The 17,001-nt window shown below is 37.9% G+C and overlaps 1 protein-coding gene and 1 non-coding gene across 2 annotated transcripts; one reads left to right on the top strand and one right to left on the bottom strand.

Annotated features, from left to right (window-relative positions):
• Positions 1-3,408: 3,408 nt before the first annotated feature.
• On the top strand, positions 3,409-3,515 carry LOC122065387. Its single transcript, XR_006135998.1, has one exon. It is a non-coding gene; the product is annotated as a small nucleolar RNA R71 (small nucleolar RNA).
• Positions 3,516-7,088: 3,573 nt separating this feature from the next.
• Positions 7,089-11,087, bottom strand: LOC122065385 (glutamate receptor 2.7-like). Its single transcript, XM_042629194.1, has 5 exons — positions 10,805-11,087; positions 8,850-10,165; positions 8,448-8,760; positions 7,823-8,226; positions 7,089-7,724 (listed from the first exon to the last, which is right to left on the bottom strand). The coding sequence occupies exons 1-5, from the start codon at positions 11,085-11,087 to the stop codon at positions 7,089-7,091; spliced, it is 2,952 nt and encodes a 983-aa protein (XP_042485128.1).
• Positions 11,088-17,001: the final 5,914 nt, after the last annotated feature.

Here is a 17,001-nt window from a genome sequence, read left to right as displayed (position 1 = left end):
TGAACTAGGTATCTGAGAGCAGAATGTTAAGTATACACCACCACATGTGAACCAACTAAGTAAGACTGAAACTTTTCTAATGCAAACATAACTGCTAAAAATTCTTTTTCAGTGGTTGTATAGTTGAGTTGTGCATCATTTAAGGTCCTACTAGCATAGTAAATGACAGTGGGCAGCTTATTAATCCTTCGACCCAAAACTGCTCCTATGGCAAAATCCGAAGCATCACACATCAGTTCAAAAGGTTCAGTCCAAACAGGTGGTTGAACAATGGGTGCATTGGTCAACTCCTTCTTAAGTTGTTTGAAGGATTCTAGGCACTCTTTGGAAAACTCTAAAGTTTAATCTTTGGCAAGTAATGAAGTGAGAGGTCGGGCTAACTGACTAAAGTTCTTAATAAACCTTCTGTAGAAGCCCGCATGCCCTAGAAAAGACCGGACGTCCTTAACAGATTGAGGAAGTGGTAAATTATCAATTAAATCCACTTTGGCTCTGTCTACCTTAATTCCCTTCTTGGATATTACATGGCCTAAAACAATACCAGATTTAACCATGAAATGACATTTCTTCAAATTCAAAACCAAATTCTTAGATATGCACATTTTCAAAACTAGAGAAAGATGAAGACATTCAGAATATGAATTTTCATGAATTGAAAAGTCATCCATAAATACTTTTAAGAATTTTTCAACCATGTCAGAAAAGATGCTCATCATGCATCGTTGGAACGTAGCAGGGGCATTGCAAAGCCCAAAGGGCATACGCCTATAAGCAAATGTTCTATATGGACATGTAAAAGTGATCTTATGTTGGTCCTCTAAAGCAATTGAGATCTGGTTATAGCCGGAATATCCATCAAAAAAACAATAGTATTCATGTCCAGCTAACCTCTCTAATATCTGGTCAATGAATGGAAATCGGAAGTGGTCCTTCCAGGTTGCCACATTAAGTTTCTTGTAGTCTATGCACACTCTCCACCCTGATTGGACACGGGTTGGAATTAGTTCATTATTGACATTATGAACTATAGTCACACCAAACTTCTTAGGTACTACGTGAACTGGGCTTACCCATTGGCTATAAGAAATAGGATAAATTATTCCATGATCCAAGTACTTTAGGATCCTTTTCTTAATGGCTTCCATCATCACTGAGTTAGCTCTTCTTTGGGGTTCCATGGATGGTTTGGAATCCTCTATAAGATGTATATGATGTTGCACAATAGAAGAGCTTATACTCTTGATATCAGCCATGGTCTAACCTAAGGCTTCCTTATTATCTTTTAACACTTTATTCCTCTTCCTGGTTAGAAGTCAAATTTGAAGAAATTATTACAGGAAGAGTCTGGTCAGGCCCTAGGAAAGCATACCTCAAATTAGATGGCAACTCCTTAAGATCTGGCTTAGGGGGCTCAACTATGAAAGGTTTGGGAATGAAATTGGAAAAGGGTCCTAAGGGCTCCACAGGTGTGTGAAGATTCAAGACTTCAGAAAAGAAATTTTCACTATCATCATCCAAATTCATCCATACACTCTTGGAATTCTGAATCAAAATCAATATCCAAGTTGGTAACTAAATCATCAGAAAAATCTAGAAAATCCTCAAGCATATTGATCTCTTCTTCTATATGTGGTTGCTTGCCTATCCTAAACATGTTAAACTCAACAGTTTGGTTACCAAAAGATAATCTTAGGAAACCATTCCGGCAGTTGATTAATGCATTACTGGTAGCCAAGAATGGTCTTCCTAGAATTATTGGGATCTCATCCTTGGTTGAGAAGGGCTTAGTATCTAACACAATGAAATCAACAGGGAAAATAAATTCTCCCACCTTTAGTAAAACATCCTCAACCATCCCTTTAGGAATCTTAACAGACCTATCTGCCAACTGAAGAGTAGTTCCAGTGGCTTTCAATTCTCCCAATCCTAGTTGCTTGTACACATGGTAAGGTAAAAGATTCATACTTGCGCCAAGGTCAAGTAAGGCTGCTCAATATAGGTGTTGCCTATGACACAAGATATGGTAGGGCTCCCTGGATCCTTATACTTGGCTGCTATAGGCTGAGTAATTATGGAACTAATGTTACCTGCCAAGAACGCCTTTTTGGGCACACTAATGATACGTTTGTGAGTACACAAATCTTTCAGTACCTTTGCATAGGCAGGGATCTGGGATATGGCATCCAAAAGAGGGATGTTCACTTCTACCTTTTTGAAGACTTCTAAAATTTTATCCATGGAAGCAGTCTTCTTTTTGTGTACCAAGCGATTAGGAAATGAGATAGGATGAACATAAGGACTGTTAGGGATTTGCCCCTGTTCAGAAGAATCATTTTTGGTTTCCTCAACCAAATCATCTTTAGTTTCAGAAAAATCTTTAGGTTCATCAGACGAACCTGGAACAAGAGGCACACTTGTGTCCTCAACTGAAGGAGAGTTAACAGGAGTAATAGATGAGGAAGATTTAGGAACGCTCTGTTGGTACTCTCTACCACTCCTAAGGGCATAAACAACATTACATTGGTTAGAGGGCCCTTGTTGGGTCTGACCTTGTACTATATTCAGTGGTGCATTAGTTGGTCCTTGTGAACTAACAGGCTGATGATGCCTAGGGTTAGGCTTTGATTGACTGGGTAAAGTTCCCTTCTCCCTCTCACGCATAATTGAGACAACTTGGGTAAGTTCTCTCGTAAGATTTTGATGGCTTGTCATGAGGAGGGCCATATTTTTTTTCAAGTCACTTATTCTACTTGCCTCTCCAGTGTTGGTAAACCCAGGGGGTTGCTGATAAGATGATAGGAGAGGGGCCCTAGGAAAACTAGCCTGAGGTCCTACATTTGACCTAGGAAAAGTATTTTGAGAAAAAGATTGTTGTGCAAAGGGAGGCCTTTGGAGTCCAGGTTGACCTTGATTATGGAAATTGGAAGGCCCTGCTTGGTTGCCCTGATTCCAAGAGAAATTTGGGTGATTTCTCCATCCTGGATTGCAGGTATTACTATATGGATTATTCTGGTATAAGGCATTAACACTATCATTAGAAGTGCCCCCAGAGGTGTTGGGGCATTCTTCTATGACATGTCCAGGGGACTGGCAACAAGCACAAATCTTAACCAAATTGATTGATGATGGCTCTCTATGAACAATAGCCTCAATCCTCTTGATTAGGCTATCCAAATGGGCTTCCTTGGCTACTATCCCATCCACAAAATATCATTTTTCTCCTATGGTTCTTTTACTCTCTTGGGTTGATTCCCACTCACGGGTTTTTCAGCTAAGTTAAGTAAGAATTCTCATGCATTTCCTTCATCTGTAAATGATGTGAATCCCTCAAGGCACATAGACTCTATCATTTGTTTAGTTGGGTAATCAATACCTTAATAAATTATTGGACATAAATGCCATAGGTCTAGGCCATGGTGAGGGCATTCTTGGAGTAGATCCTTGAATCTCTCCATAAGTTTGGAAAATGACTCACTAGGCTTTTGCCTAAACTGAAGGATATCACTTCTAAGCTTATTGGTCTTGTGAGTTGGGAAAAACTTCTTAAGGAAGACAACTGTGAACTGTTCCCATGAGGTTATGGAATTTGTGGGTAACCCATACAACCACTTCTTAGCTTGGTCTTTCAATGCAAAAGTGATAAACCTAAGCTTAACAGCATCATCAGAAAGCTGTTGGATCTTAATTATAACATATACCTCTTCAAATTCCCTTAGAAATAGGTATGTATCATCAGAGGTCAACTCATAGAAGTGGGGCAACATAGTGATGTATTGAGATTTGAGTTCAAAATTATTGCCCTGGGCTTGTGGTAGAACTATGCAGAAAGGTTGGGCTGTTCTAGCAGGGTAGAACCTATCTTTCAGAGATTTAGGTGAAGGGTTTTGCTGTTGGTCTCCCATATTGAAGGGTTTTAAAGAGAGCAAACGTATATGGTCACTACTTGTTGGATCTCTTCTTTCTAACCGATTCTTAGTATTACGTACCCACTTAACACTCATGCAACAGAAAACTACCCACAACTAAAGTGAGACAAGCACAAAAGAATGGATAGCAAAACCTTTTTTTTTTATGATTTTTTGATTTTTTTTTGGGAGCTTACCGACAGGGATTCGGGGTTGCTCAGGTCAATTCCTGAGGTATTGCTACAGGGCGAAACCTGTCTTTATCATTCTATGAGGCATGGCGACCTCCACTGATACAACTATTATTGCAAGTTGTTCTTCTCAGGAATTCAATAAAAGAAAAGGAAAAATATAAAACAAAGCAAACAAAGCACTCCGATTTACCAAAAGAAAGTGAAAAATAACATGGAACTGTCTCCCCGGCAACGGTGCCAAAAACTTGTTTGAGATTTAAAATGTAACCGCAAGCGTACGGATCAGTGTAGCTACGGGTCGAACACAGGGAGAGCAGCAACTTTATTTTTTATTTCTTTTAGTAATGCGAAAGTGAACTGATTAATGGTTGTGATCTAATTCTAATTACCGTCCTAAAAATAACGTCCTAACCATTCATCATCTAAGAATTTAAAGACGCAAGCCACGCAATTAAAATTAAATAAATAAATAACTAAAAATAAACAACCCACGCAATAAAAAAAAATAATAAAGGGAAAAAATGCTGAAATAAAAATAAAGTAAAAGAAAGGGGATAAAGCTAGAGAGAGACTCACAAGTAGGTTTCTCTACTTAGCCCGAGGGATGCATCATAATATGAGCTTCCCTACTTGACTAGAGAGTCACTCTTACAAGGGTTACTCTACTTGGCTTTAGAGAAAGGGAGACAATTAAAATAAAAATAATAAATTGATGATTTTATGGCTAGGAGGGGCAAAACCAACACATACACTAGCCATGAACCTTGGGGGAAAAGGATAGCAATAATGTAACAACTAAAATTAAAATCTTAAATTAAGAAAGAAAAGGTAGTCAGAAGAGGGAATGAGAGGGGGGAGAGAAGACTACTGAAGGAGCCTACTTACTTGAACTTCAACCCTTGAACTGAAAACTTGATCGATTTGAGATACTACCCGTACTAAAAACTAGATCTGGAATAAGCTAAATCTTAAATTTCTAGTACTAGAGAAAACAAATCTGAAGAAAAAATAAATTGAACTCGAAAGACATGTTCCATAGCTTGTTCTTGTCACCTAGAACTAGAACTTGAAAATTACAACTTGAATTGCTTAAACAATAAAAATAAAAGACTGAATAAAAAAAAAAAGTTCTTGCATTAATTGAATAAAAAGAACTTACAAAAGTTTTTAAAGCATAAACGTAGAACTAGAGCTAGAGAAAGACAAAACTAGAGAAAGAGATAGAGCAACTAAAAAAAAAAGTATAGAAGAAGAATGAATTGCCTCCTCCCCTTGTGTTAATTCTATTATATAGATAATAGGGGAGGGAAGCTAAAGATTTTAGCTTCTAAAAAAAAAGATATTTTTCTTTTATCTTGTTGATGAGATGGAGGAGAGAGAAGATAGAGAATTGTAGAAACTAGGGAATCTCTAACGATTTTGCTTCCTTTCTCTTTTTCTTTTTTATTTTTTTTCTCTCTTCTTTAAACGTGGGCAGCATCTTAGACAATTTTTTAAATTATTTTTGGACGATTTTTTGAATTATTTTTTTTCCTTTCCTGTTTTTCGCCCTTTTTTCTATTTTTTTCGTTATTTCCTTATTTCTCTCTCCTCTTGCGTAAGAAACCTTTTGGCCGACCTCCTTTGAGTGATGAGTAGGAAAGAGAAAATCTTCTAAAATAAAAACCTCAACAAAATGGCAGTTAAGAGGTTCGAACTTGAGGCCTAATAAGGAAGGGATTTTGCACACTACAACTCACCAACTATGCTAGGTAGTTACCAAAAACGAATCTTCAATCACTTAAGGATGTGGTCCATCAATCCTTGTTGGCATTTAGAATATTCCTTATACCCTTGGAACAACTGCAGATGGGCTGGTTCTGCATCTCGGTTCAATTCTGATCCATTATTCTTTTTTTGACCCGAAAAGAATAATCACTTGTATGGTTGACCAAACGAATGTATACTTGCTATTGAACACGTCCATCTTGCCCAGAATTTCATCATCTTCACAACCATGAAAAGAAATAGGACCTCTTACGTGTAAAATTGGAGATATAGTGCCCGATAGTGTTAAAGCTTTGAAAATATAAAGCCTGCAAAAAGAGAGTAAAACCCAAGGTAGCTCCATCTAAATATGTAAAATGCATATTTTACTACCCTAGATTTCACACATAAATGTGCTCATCAACAGTGAAGAGCACTAAACACCCTTGTGTGAGTAGCTCCAAGGAGATAAAAGGAGTCGAACTCAATGTTGGTGTACGATGTCTTGTATTTCATCACAATTTAATTTAGGGAGTACTGGTGCGGAAGCTTCGACAGGCAAGATGGCGGTCCTGCTAGCCGGTTAGCAGGCTATGGGGGTTGTAAGGGGGCAGGAGGCCCCCTGCATAGTGGGGGTGTAGGGGGGCGCAACCTCCTGCTCGAATTTTTTATTTGAGGACAGTTTTGTAATTTTTGGATTAGGGTTTTTTGCTATATATTTGTAGTGGGTTTCCTTATCTGTAATGCAAGAAATACTAAGAGGTGTAAGGACGAGCGCTGTAACCCTATTCTCCACTGATAGTGAAGCAGGATCTCATCTCACCAAGGCCGTAGACAATCTTTTCGAACCTCGTAAACCTGTGTGCATTGTTTGTTCTTGTTTTTTCAGTCTTCTGCATCATTCTAGGGTTGCGTTTCTACACTCAAAACCACATGCTTCTTGAGGCTTCTTGAGGCGAAGGTTTTTTTACCAACTTGACTACCCCCTTGGGGCTAGTCGGTGGTTTCTCATTTGCATAATTTTTAGGGGAATTATTCTTTTGATCAAGAGCACTTCTGCTTTGTGGGGAGAGAGAGAGTATCAATGCTCTTAGTTTCATGGTATAAACCTTCACTAACATTAAATCATTAATGAATATGTCAATTACAAAATTAACCATTGATTACAAGGGCACTTGGCCTCTATGCATCGCCACAAATAATACAAAAAGAAGAAGAAGAGACCTTGTCCCAACTAAATGGGTCAGTCACATGGATCCTCGCTCTCCAATGAGCTTGGTTCAAAGTCATCTCGACAAATAATCTCAGTAGAAAGTATTTCGGTACCTTGCCTCCAATTTACATTTGGTTGCGTACTAAATGGGTTCTCTTGACCTTCCAAGGGAGTGGCATTTCCTTCTGTACGGGAGGAACTGGTTGATTCCCACCCTTGTTCTATAGCAGATTGACTTGTAGGCGGACTTGGAGCAATAGATATGGGGGAGGCTTCAGTGCTTAATGCAATTTCTGTCTTTTGTTTGTGATTTTTAATTACTCTAGAATCATGAGAGGAAGGATCTATCTCATCATATTTTTTTGCCATTTCAACTATTCTTTTCAATGTAGAAGCATTAGGATTATCATGTCTGATAACAACCTCATTGCTACGACAAAATCTAAGTAAGAATATGAAGAGGGCTAGGAGAGAAGCAGCTCCAGTGATGATGAACAAGCCCCCAAAACTATCTAATGTAAGACCATATGAAGAAACCTTTGTACTACTAAGACAATTGTCTTGCCCAAACCATGCTTGCTCAATCCTTGCCATTTTTCCTCCTTCTGTTACATTTAAGACCGCCCTCGAAACATCAGGTACCAGAGGGGATCCTCTTGGAAAAGCCTATCAGAAATACAAATGAAAGGAATTCAGTTACACAAATACTTACACTGGGGGAGAGAGAGAGAGAAGAGAGAGAGAGAGAGAGAGAGAGGACTTACGAAGCCGAATCCATCAGCCTTATAAGTAGGTCCTACCGTGGTGTACTTATCACAGTAGTTTGAAAGAAAGAGTTTCATGTAAGGGATCTCATCAAAAGCCGCAGCAATACCACCATTGTTACTCCCTTTAGATAAAGCTTTGTCTAGTTGTTCTACAGTTTCATAGGTTCTAATCTTGGATTTATTAAAGCCCATTTGAATTAGCATCTCATACACAAATGAGTATTGTTTGTACCCCACATTCTCCCCACTTCTTATGAGCTCTTTTACATCTGTGACAGTAGGTTGGAGCTGTTGAACCGTCAGCATGGAAGTTAGGCTTGCTGTGTAACTTGATGTGAGGATGAGCACAACAAATACCCATATGATCACAACAAACCTAGCCAAGTTGCTGAAGACCTCTTCTGTAGCCATTGAAAAAACTTTTATTAGTATTGGTCAACTAGCCCATGTGGGGAGAGGAGTTATCCTTCCCAAATGGGATTCCACCGCCTAAAGGGTATCTAGACTTTGAGTCAGAACAATTAATGTACCATTGACTTGTGGCTTGTTACCCTATGGATGTTGGGATACGATAAGTTAATTCAGAAAATATCAATAAAAGAGAAGAGGAATGAGTATTTACTATGTGCAAAAACCATGGTGGAGAAGACAAACCAGAAGATCATTCCAAGTTGATTAGTAGGTGAACCCCTAAAATCTTTGTTTACTCTGTGTTCTAGGACCCAGGTCACAAAGCCTGTGAAGATGAAGAAGATGAGAATAGTGAACCATAGATCCCAATTTAACGGCTTCAGGAAAACCCACATATTCTTCCTCTGATTTTGTTCGATTGGCACTATCATTGTTACCCCAGACTGTGTGAATGGCATCGTAAAATCGACATACAAGGACCGATTGGCTCTGATAGTTATATCACCAACGACTGCGTCATATTTCTGTTGGAAAGAAAAAAAAATGCACATCATGGTAGTGAACTGAAAAGGATCACAACTAATTATCCAAATATAAAGCTAGCTAAACTTACTTGGAGATATACTTGGTAGATAAAATCATTGTATGTCCCAGCACTTGTATCATTAGGCTTCTTGAATGGAATAAACTCATAAGGAAGTGCATATGGCAGTTCCCCAATTACAGCATTAAAGACATCAATGCAGTACCCAGTGACAATTGTGGCATCAGTAGTAGGATCTCTTACTACCTTCACAAATTCAGTAAATCCTTCCTTGACAGGAACTCCGATCTTCAGTTTCTTCCCATTTGTAGGAATTACCCAACCTTTAGGCACTGTCATAGAATCTCCTGGCCATACTATAGGATAGAGATTGGAATTTGAAGATTCATTCAGTTCATGTAAAATTCCATTTGTTGGTGTCCAGAACCCAATCTCCCTTCCTCCATGACCTATTACATTGAGTACCCGGTATACCGGTGATTGTAGTTGTCCATCGACAAGGCTAAATTCTCCACTCATGCCTTTAAATTTTGTCTCCAAGATTGTCTGGAGAAGTTTAGGACCTATTGTAGAGATTCCAAGATTTAAAAGGTCAGTTGTTTCATTAACAACTTGTGGGTGTTGGAAGTGGAGATTCTCTGCCGCTAATTTCTCAGCTGCCAGTGCTAGTGCCCAGACAGTATCATATGCCCACAGTCCAAAAATGTTAAGAGAGGCACTTTCCATATCTGGGTTTTCCTTGTGGAACTTGTATCTCCATCTGATCTTAAAGTTCATAAGCTTATCAGACATGGGCACATAAGGCTCAACACCTAGTACACCTTGTATAGAATGGACAACCGAGAGGTTCATGGAATTCAGTTGATTAGATAGCCCATCTGTGATAATCCAGGCATATCCTTCATCCATCATTCCAATAGTTTTTGCTTTCAGAAATAAACGAGCAGCGATTGAGTATGTCATGTGCACAACAAATACTCTAGTTTGCATTGTCATCAACTTGTAAAGCTCTGCAAGAATTCGATCATCAGAGGCTGAAGGAGAAAGGACACTTCTGTGAGGGACACGAGTCTCGATTGCTGTAAACGCATCGTCCAAATAAGGTACAATTCCATTACCATAATCAGTGGACTCATATAACAGTACAGCTTCCTTCCATCCGAAGGATTGGACAATGGAAGCAATTGCTTTTACCTGAGAGGAGTCACTAAGGGAAGCCCTGACAAAATAAGGAGTTTGAGTTGAAGAAAGAGAAGGACTAGTTGCAGAGAAAGATATAATGGGCACCTGAGCTTCGTCTCCAAGATCAATCATAAAGTTGGCCTGAGATGATGTTTCTGGCCCAATAATTGCTTGTACTTCTATGTTCTTTAGTAGATCAAGAGCTGCATTAAATAAAGAACTTCATTTATCTGTCTCTTCATTTCTAACTTATGCACTCACAAAGTACATTTGCCCTCATCATAATACACGACAAGGCAAAAGAACTGCTGCATTTTTTCATTATCACACCTTACATTGGAGAAGTGATGGAATAGATTCAAGCAGCATGAACAGAGTGTTTTGAAAGTCGTTTATATTGTAACGCATCAATCTCTATGAGATTGTGTTAGAAAATAACAACACAGCAGTACAACGATTTGTAAAAGAAAAACTAAAAAGAGCTCATATGCATACACAACACAAAGATTTAAGTGGTCCACCCAAGATAGGCTACATCCACGGTGAGCGATAACCAAATCTTCCACTATTCTGATGAAGAAATTACAATACTTTGATTTCATTACATATAGATCATATGATAACTCAAATGATGTGTAGGAAGTAAAATAAGGAGCAATTTTGTTCTGGCTTCGTGGAAAATCTCTTTTTCTATGTCATTCAATACATAAATAGAACCTATCATATGATAAACAATCGAAATCTCCTCACGAAACTAAAATTCATCATAGGATAAAGGGAAAGCAAAAAAATAGACAAATCAACCACTAGAGGAGGTAGAAAGAGGAAGAGTTGTTAGTTACACATAGAAGAAGCATGGACCACACTGTTCTTGGAATCCCTGGTGTGGAGAACCAGTCTTGTTTTGTAGAAACTGTGAGTTTCATAGAAATCATACAAAGCCATGGAGATGCAGCTCAACCCAATTCTCCCAACCATTTTATTGAAATCAAGAACAAACCCAACATTGAAGGGAATGGTTGTATTTTGAGCCAATACAACAATTTGATTGCCAATGAAGAGATGACTCAGAGAGAATGTAAAGATGATCAAAGGCAAAACAACTTGGATTGATGAGTACTTCATCTCTAACCTCGAGGAGGAACTTTGATCTTGAGCTTAATAAGCAATACAAAGAAAGAAGATATTTGAATTCTGTCTTCCTTTAAACATTTATTACGTCGACTTCATTGTCTACTTGATAACAGTTGAGAGGCTGAGAACCAGACCAAGTTCAACAATTAAATAAGGTCATTGGAAACGATAAGAAATGCTCAAAAGTCATTCATGAGAAATTTTGCTAAATCATAATATTAAAAGCTTCTAGAAAATTGCATGCATGGTCCCAAGGGCTCTTTTAATAATAGTTGTCAATGCAGCGCCCCATGGCAACTAGGGAACATATAGGTCGGTTGTGGTTACTGATTTAAACAATTAATAAACTAATGCCACTATGCAACCTGCTTCCAAAAAAGGGATTTTAGAATTGAGATAATAAATCCTACCCTCTTGTAGCTACCAGCAAGCTGATGCAATCTCTAGTTTGACTATTAGCTCAATAGACCTTATTTCCTTCAATTTTTATTCTATCTAAACATGGACTTGCTTAATCAGTAAAGGTCACCGAGCAGGTACTTTCCATGCTAGGAAAGTACCCTTTTATGAGTATGAGAAAGTCATCGACTTTGGAGGGGAGAAACATGCCCATAAGCCAAGTACGGCATAGAGATGAAAATTTACAGCCTTGACAAAATATTGTTAAATTAGCTCTTGAGGTTGAGAAGTTGCAATTTCAGCATCAAGTTGTTGGCTTGATTCTTGAGTTAGAGTGATAAAAGAATGCTCCGCAACGTTCGAACATCCGATTAAGGAGACATCTAATACTTGCTTTTCATCTTTCGAAGTTCCAAAAATCTGTTCGTTCGAGGAGCATCAATGACAACAAACCAAAATTCTCAAAACCGATTTCAATCAATGATGAGATTTTGGTTTGTTCATCTACCATTTCTTAGGTTGATTTGGGAGAATTCCCAAGTTTGATTAATACCCGGATGAGGAAGTCAACGATATGAAAGTTTTGAAACACTTAAACCAGAACTCTATTCGGAAGTGCAACATGACATTTAACGATTATGTGAAGTACCACTAGATTTAGAGGATTATCTTCCATACACCATTATGGCATGTGTTGATTTATGTGTACCACTAGTGTTCGATGAATATTGAACAAAATAACCCCATGAATATGGTCACTTCAGCTTTTGATTTGGAAATGATGTAAGTCACGAGGTTAACAATGACATTCCTCAAGACACACTTGGAGGGGACCCTATTCTTCATGTCCCACCCTCATCATTTAAAGTTGCAAAGCATGTTTCAATGCTACCATCTCCAGCTGAATTCATCTTTGGAAAGACGTGTAATAAATTTCTCAAATTTAATTTTGCATGGAACAAATACTCATATCCATGGTTTAAAGTATCGGTCTATATCGTACAGTATCGGCCGATACGTATCAGTATCAGTCCTTACAAATACGATACTGACCGATACGATACATGAAATTTTTAAAACCCTTTTGTATCAATACGTATCTTACGATACACACCGATACACACCGATACACCACCGATACGCACCGATACGCACCGATACGTACCGATAGTCTATGAAAAATTCAAAATTGAAGTGAAATGTATGTTTTGGTATGTATCGATACGTATCAGTGTGTATCGGTATGTATCGATCGATACACACCGATACGTACCGATACGGTCATAAAATGGCCAAAATGGGTAATTTTTTAGAAAAACATAATTTTTTGAGGTGTTTTTGTTCCAAAGTTATTGCCAACCATTTTTCTCTCTAACTAAAGTGGAAATCAAGGTTGGGAACAAGGATTTTACATTTATGGGACAACTACAAACCTTGGATTCTTAGTGCGATACTCTCAATTTACTGTTTATGCATAATACATGTTATATATAACTTTTTTTAACTATTTTTTTATGCAAAAGTGTATAAAAAAGTGTTTCTTATCCATTTATGTGCGTATCTTTAGCGTATCTTAGCATATCTCCGATACGATACGATACCCTCCGATACGTATCTTAATTTTGGCCGACCGATATGGCGACCGATACCGATACTTTAATCCTTGCACATATCATAGGTCTGACACCTATAGTACATATATTGATCATTTTTTGATAAATTTTTCACCATAGGTCTCACGCTTGCCCGAGCCATTAGCAACTCAACAACAAGCACAAACATTGTTGAAGTAAACAATTCAAATCTCACTAACTAAAAGGATGACATGGGGTATTACCATTTCTAGTTGAGAAGCTACTTTTATTGCATTTCTTCCCTTTTTTGCAAGTCATCACATGCTTGATGAAGTTTCTACACTCTTATTTGGTCCAGATAGAGTTCAAGTAATTTTTAAGTGGAACAAGAATTCGAAGACGGATTCATTTGAAGAATAGGAGAATGTCCAAGCTCAACAACTAAGCCTTTACGAATATCTACCCGCATCAAGGTCTAAGCCCACAAAGCTCATTTACCGCTGGATCAAGGCATGACCAAGTGCGAACAATATTGTCGACCAAACTATCAAAAAACATTAAAGAAGTTGGCCCAAACACCCTTGGCAAAATTCACTATTGGGAGTCTGTAAGAGACCTTTAAGTGCCTCTTGCTCTTCCCTATGTCAACAAGTTTCTCTTGCTTTGGAAACTGCAAAGAAAATCCACTTGGAAGTTATTATTCATGTTAGAACAAGAATCAAAGTATTGATTCTTGCATCAAGGTATTGGAGACCTCAATTCTTGCATCAAGGTATGGAAGACTTCAACAACTCATGGAATACCTCAACTAGTTTTCGATTTCTAGATTTTCTATTTAAGTTTTATTTTTCTATATATTTTGTAATTGGTCCATGTCACAACTTGGAAGTCTACGAGGGGGTTGTAATATCTTAGGTTAAAGGTTCTATTCTTTTATATTGAGGACAGATTTTGAGTTGCAAAGCAAGTACTCCAATCCTTGAGTTTGAGCAATTCAATGAGGGAGATTGCACCATAAGATTTCTCTATATTGTAAAGCATCAAAACACTCTATATAGGGAGTTATCTTGTAAATGGGTGAGGGTTGGAGTACTGTAATTTCTTTATCAGAATAGTGGAAACTTTGATTATCGCTTGCCGTGGATGTAGCCCATCTTGTGTGAACCACTTAAATCTTTGTGTTCTGTATGTGTGTGAGCTCCTTTTTGTTTTTCTTTTCAAATCACTGTACTGATGTATTATTATTTCCTAACACAGTCTCAGACAGAGTGATATAACCACCGAATTAATGTTATTCTAGACAGACTATATATGGATCTTCCTCAATGGAAGATACCCCAAACGATTTGTAGACAGTAGGATAAGGTGCAATTTGTTCAAGCTTTGAGTAAAATCTCTTTATCTATGTCATTCACTGCATAAATAGAACATGATATGATAAACAATCCAAATCCCGTTGAAAAGCTGAAATTCACAATAACAAAGAGGGGAAGGCAAAAAATAAAAAATAAAAAATAAAAAATAAAAAATGAACAAATGCAACTACTAAAGAAGAAGAGAAAGAGTTGTTAGTTACCCATAGAAGCAGCATGGACCACACTGTTCTTGGAATCCCTGGTGTGGAGAACCAGTCTTGTTTTGTAGAAACTGTGAGTTTCATAGAAATCAGATAATGCATGGAGATGCAGTTCAATCGAATTCTCCCAACCAGTTTATTGAAATCAAGAATCACCCCAACATTGAAGGGAATGGTTGTATTTGGAGCCAATACACCAAATTGATTGCCAATGAAGAGATGACTCAGAGAGAATATTATGATGATCAAAGGCAAGACAACTTGGATTGATAAGTACTTCATCTCTAACCTCAAAAGGGCAAGTGTTAATGAACTTTGATCTTGAGCTCAATGGGCAATGCAATAAAAAGAAGAAAGAATTTGGTTGGACTAGTAGAGATAAAATTATTGGAATATAAACAGTAGCCAATGGAAAAATTGGTTAAGATACGTCTGACTTCGTTGAGTTGGAAATTCTTACTGACTAAACTATAGACAACATGCATGCATGGTCCACAACTGATTGATGCATTTGACAGGTAGGCCCCATGGGCTCTTTCAATAATAATTTTCCATGCGGGGCCCAATGGAAACTAAGAAAATATAGGGAGTAGCATAGATAAGTGATGTTGATTTTCTTTGCTTCTTTGATTATTCCAAGTTTCTTAACGGTAAGGATTAGACCAGTCATGCATGGTTACTGATTTAAACAATTAATAAACTAATGCAACTATGCAAACTACCCAATTGACTATTAAAAGCTCAATAGGTCACATTTCCTTCAGTTTTACACCTATCTGAACATGGCTAGTAGATGGGTTTCTTGGGCATTCTAAAGCTGTGGAAGTCCCATCTATATCAGATGAACTAGTTGCATGATGGACTTGCATAATTAGTAAAGGTCACCGAGATGGTTTTGATGCAGAAATCTGATTGTTCACTTTAGAAAATAAACCTACAAGTAAAGGGGTCGGAAGCATGCTCCGGCCAAGGGGCTCCAATGCTTAAGTTTTCAGAAAAAAAATAAATTATTAGAGCAGTGGAGAGTGTGTGAGAGGGAGAGAGTGACCTGTCATTTCTTAGCCTTCCTTTTCCCTTTTATAAGATAGGTGTCATGAAACCCTAATCCTCATAAGAAAATACCCTATTTGCCCCTGTAGGTAGGTACTTTTGAGTTGGAGAGTCCCTTAGTTTATGGTTATTTGCCATGTGTCCCACACCTATTGGTGAGATGATTTTATGGAGTATCATGATTGATGCAAGCCTAAGCATCATAACTGAAAAGGTCGAAGCAGCCCAATGCAACCACCCCAAGTTGTTACGGAGATCCGCTTATATTAAGGCCATAAGGAGAAGCAGAAAACCTAGCCCAACCACCATGATGGAGTTCAGCTAACCCAACTTGTTCATATACTTGGGGGCCTAAGTGCTTAACTATCAAGAAAAAAAATAAAATAAAATAAAAAATGGAAGGATTCTTGAAGCTTCTTAGCAGTAAATAAGGAATGAGAACACTTCCCCTACCAAGTTAATTCTTAGGATTTTTTAAATGCAGTTTATTTCTGTATTTTTAGAAAGATGCTTAGATGATGACAGGGGCAGGTAATTTCCAAGCTTGGAAAGTGATCTGTTATGAATATGGGAAGTCGTTGTCTTTGGGATCCTGCTACGAAGCACACAAGTCTCGTCCAACCTTGGCAGTCCCTGGTTCATGGTTTTGGCCGCAATACTTTTCCTTGTTTTTCTTTATTTTAATAGCAACCATTGACCTTTTTAGCAAAAAAAATAATAGCAACCATTGTGTCAAGGAAACCCCCTTCCATCGATTAGGCCATCAGGGTATCTTGACTAGGTTTTGTCTCAATTGTTTTTGGTATTTGATTTCAGCCATTAGATTAACATAATTAAGGCATGAGATTTAGAATTTCTTTTAGCCTTGCACACTTGGAGGAGTGTGTTTGATTTTCGCGATCGATAGCTTCCAACGAAGTTGCATCAATTATAGATGTTCTGCGTATATCTTTCTTGAGGAGCATGCTTGATCCAACGGTAAGGTACTGCCCCTCCCACCTCGCACATGCGGGAACCTAGTGAACTGAGTACTCCTTTTCTTTTTGTATATCTTTCCCATTGAGAGTTAACCATGTACATATTGTTTGGAAGAACCAGACATAGAAACAGCTGGTTGATCATAATTATCATGATAGACAGAATCTTGTGGACAACAGAGAATGAAGATTTTATCATACTGAAGTAATGCAAGTCAAGATGACAACTTTGGTTGTCTTAAGTTAATGGAAAGCAACAAAAGAGGCATTTACTATCTGAAAGTGATGGAGAAAGTAGATTCCAACTAAAGTTTTGATACATGTAGGAT

Source organism: Macadamia integrifolia, unplaced genomic scaffold (assembly GCF_013358625.1).
Source record: "Macadamia integrifolia cultivar HAES 741 unplaced genomic scaffold, SCU_Mint_v3 scaffold1991, whole genome shotgun sequence".
Classification (NCBI taxonomy): Eukaryota; Viridiplantae; Streptophyta; class Magnoliopsida; order Proteales; family Proteaceae; genus Macadamia; species Macadamia integrifolia.
The sequence above is the reverse complement of the archived record's forward strand: the minus strand, read 5'-3'. Positions and strand labels throughout refer to the sequence as shown.

Coding starts and splice junctions, on each gene's coding strand:
- LOC122065385 (XM_042629194.1), bottom strand. CDS start 11,087: ATGAAGTACTCATCAATCCAAGTTGTTTTGCCTTTGATCATCTTTACA. Junction 8,227..8,447: donor CACCATGGTTTTTGCACATA/GTAAATACTCAT, acceptor CAATGGCTACAG/AAGAGGTCTTCAGCAACTTG. Junction 7,725..7,822: donor AGGCTGATGGATTCGGCTTC/GTAAGTCCTCTC, acceptor TATTTCTGATAG/GCTTTTCCAAGAGGATCCCC.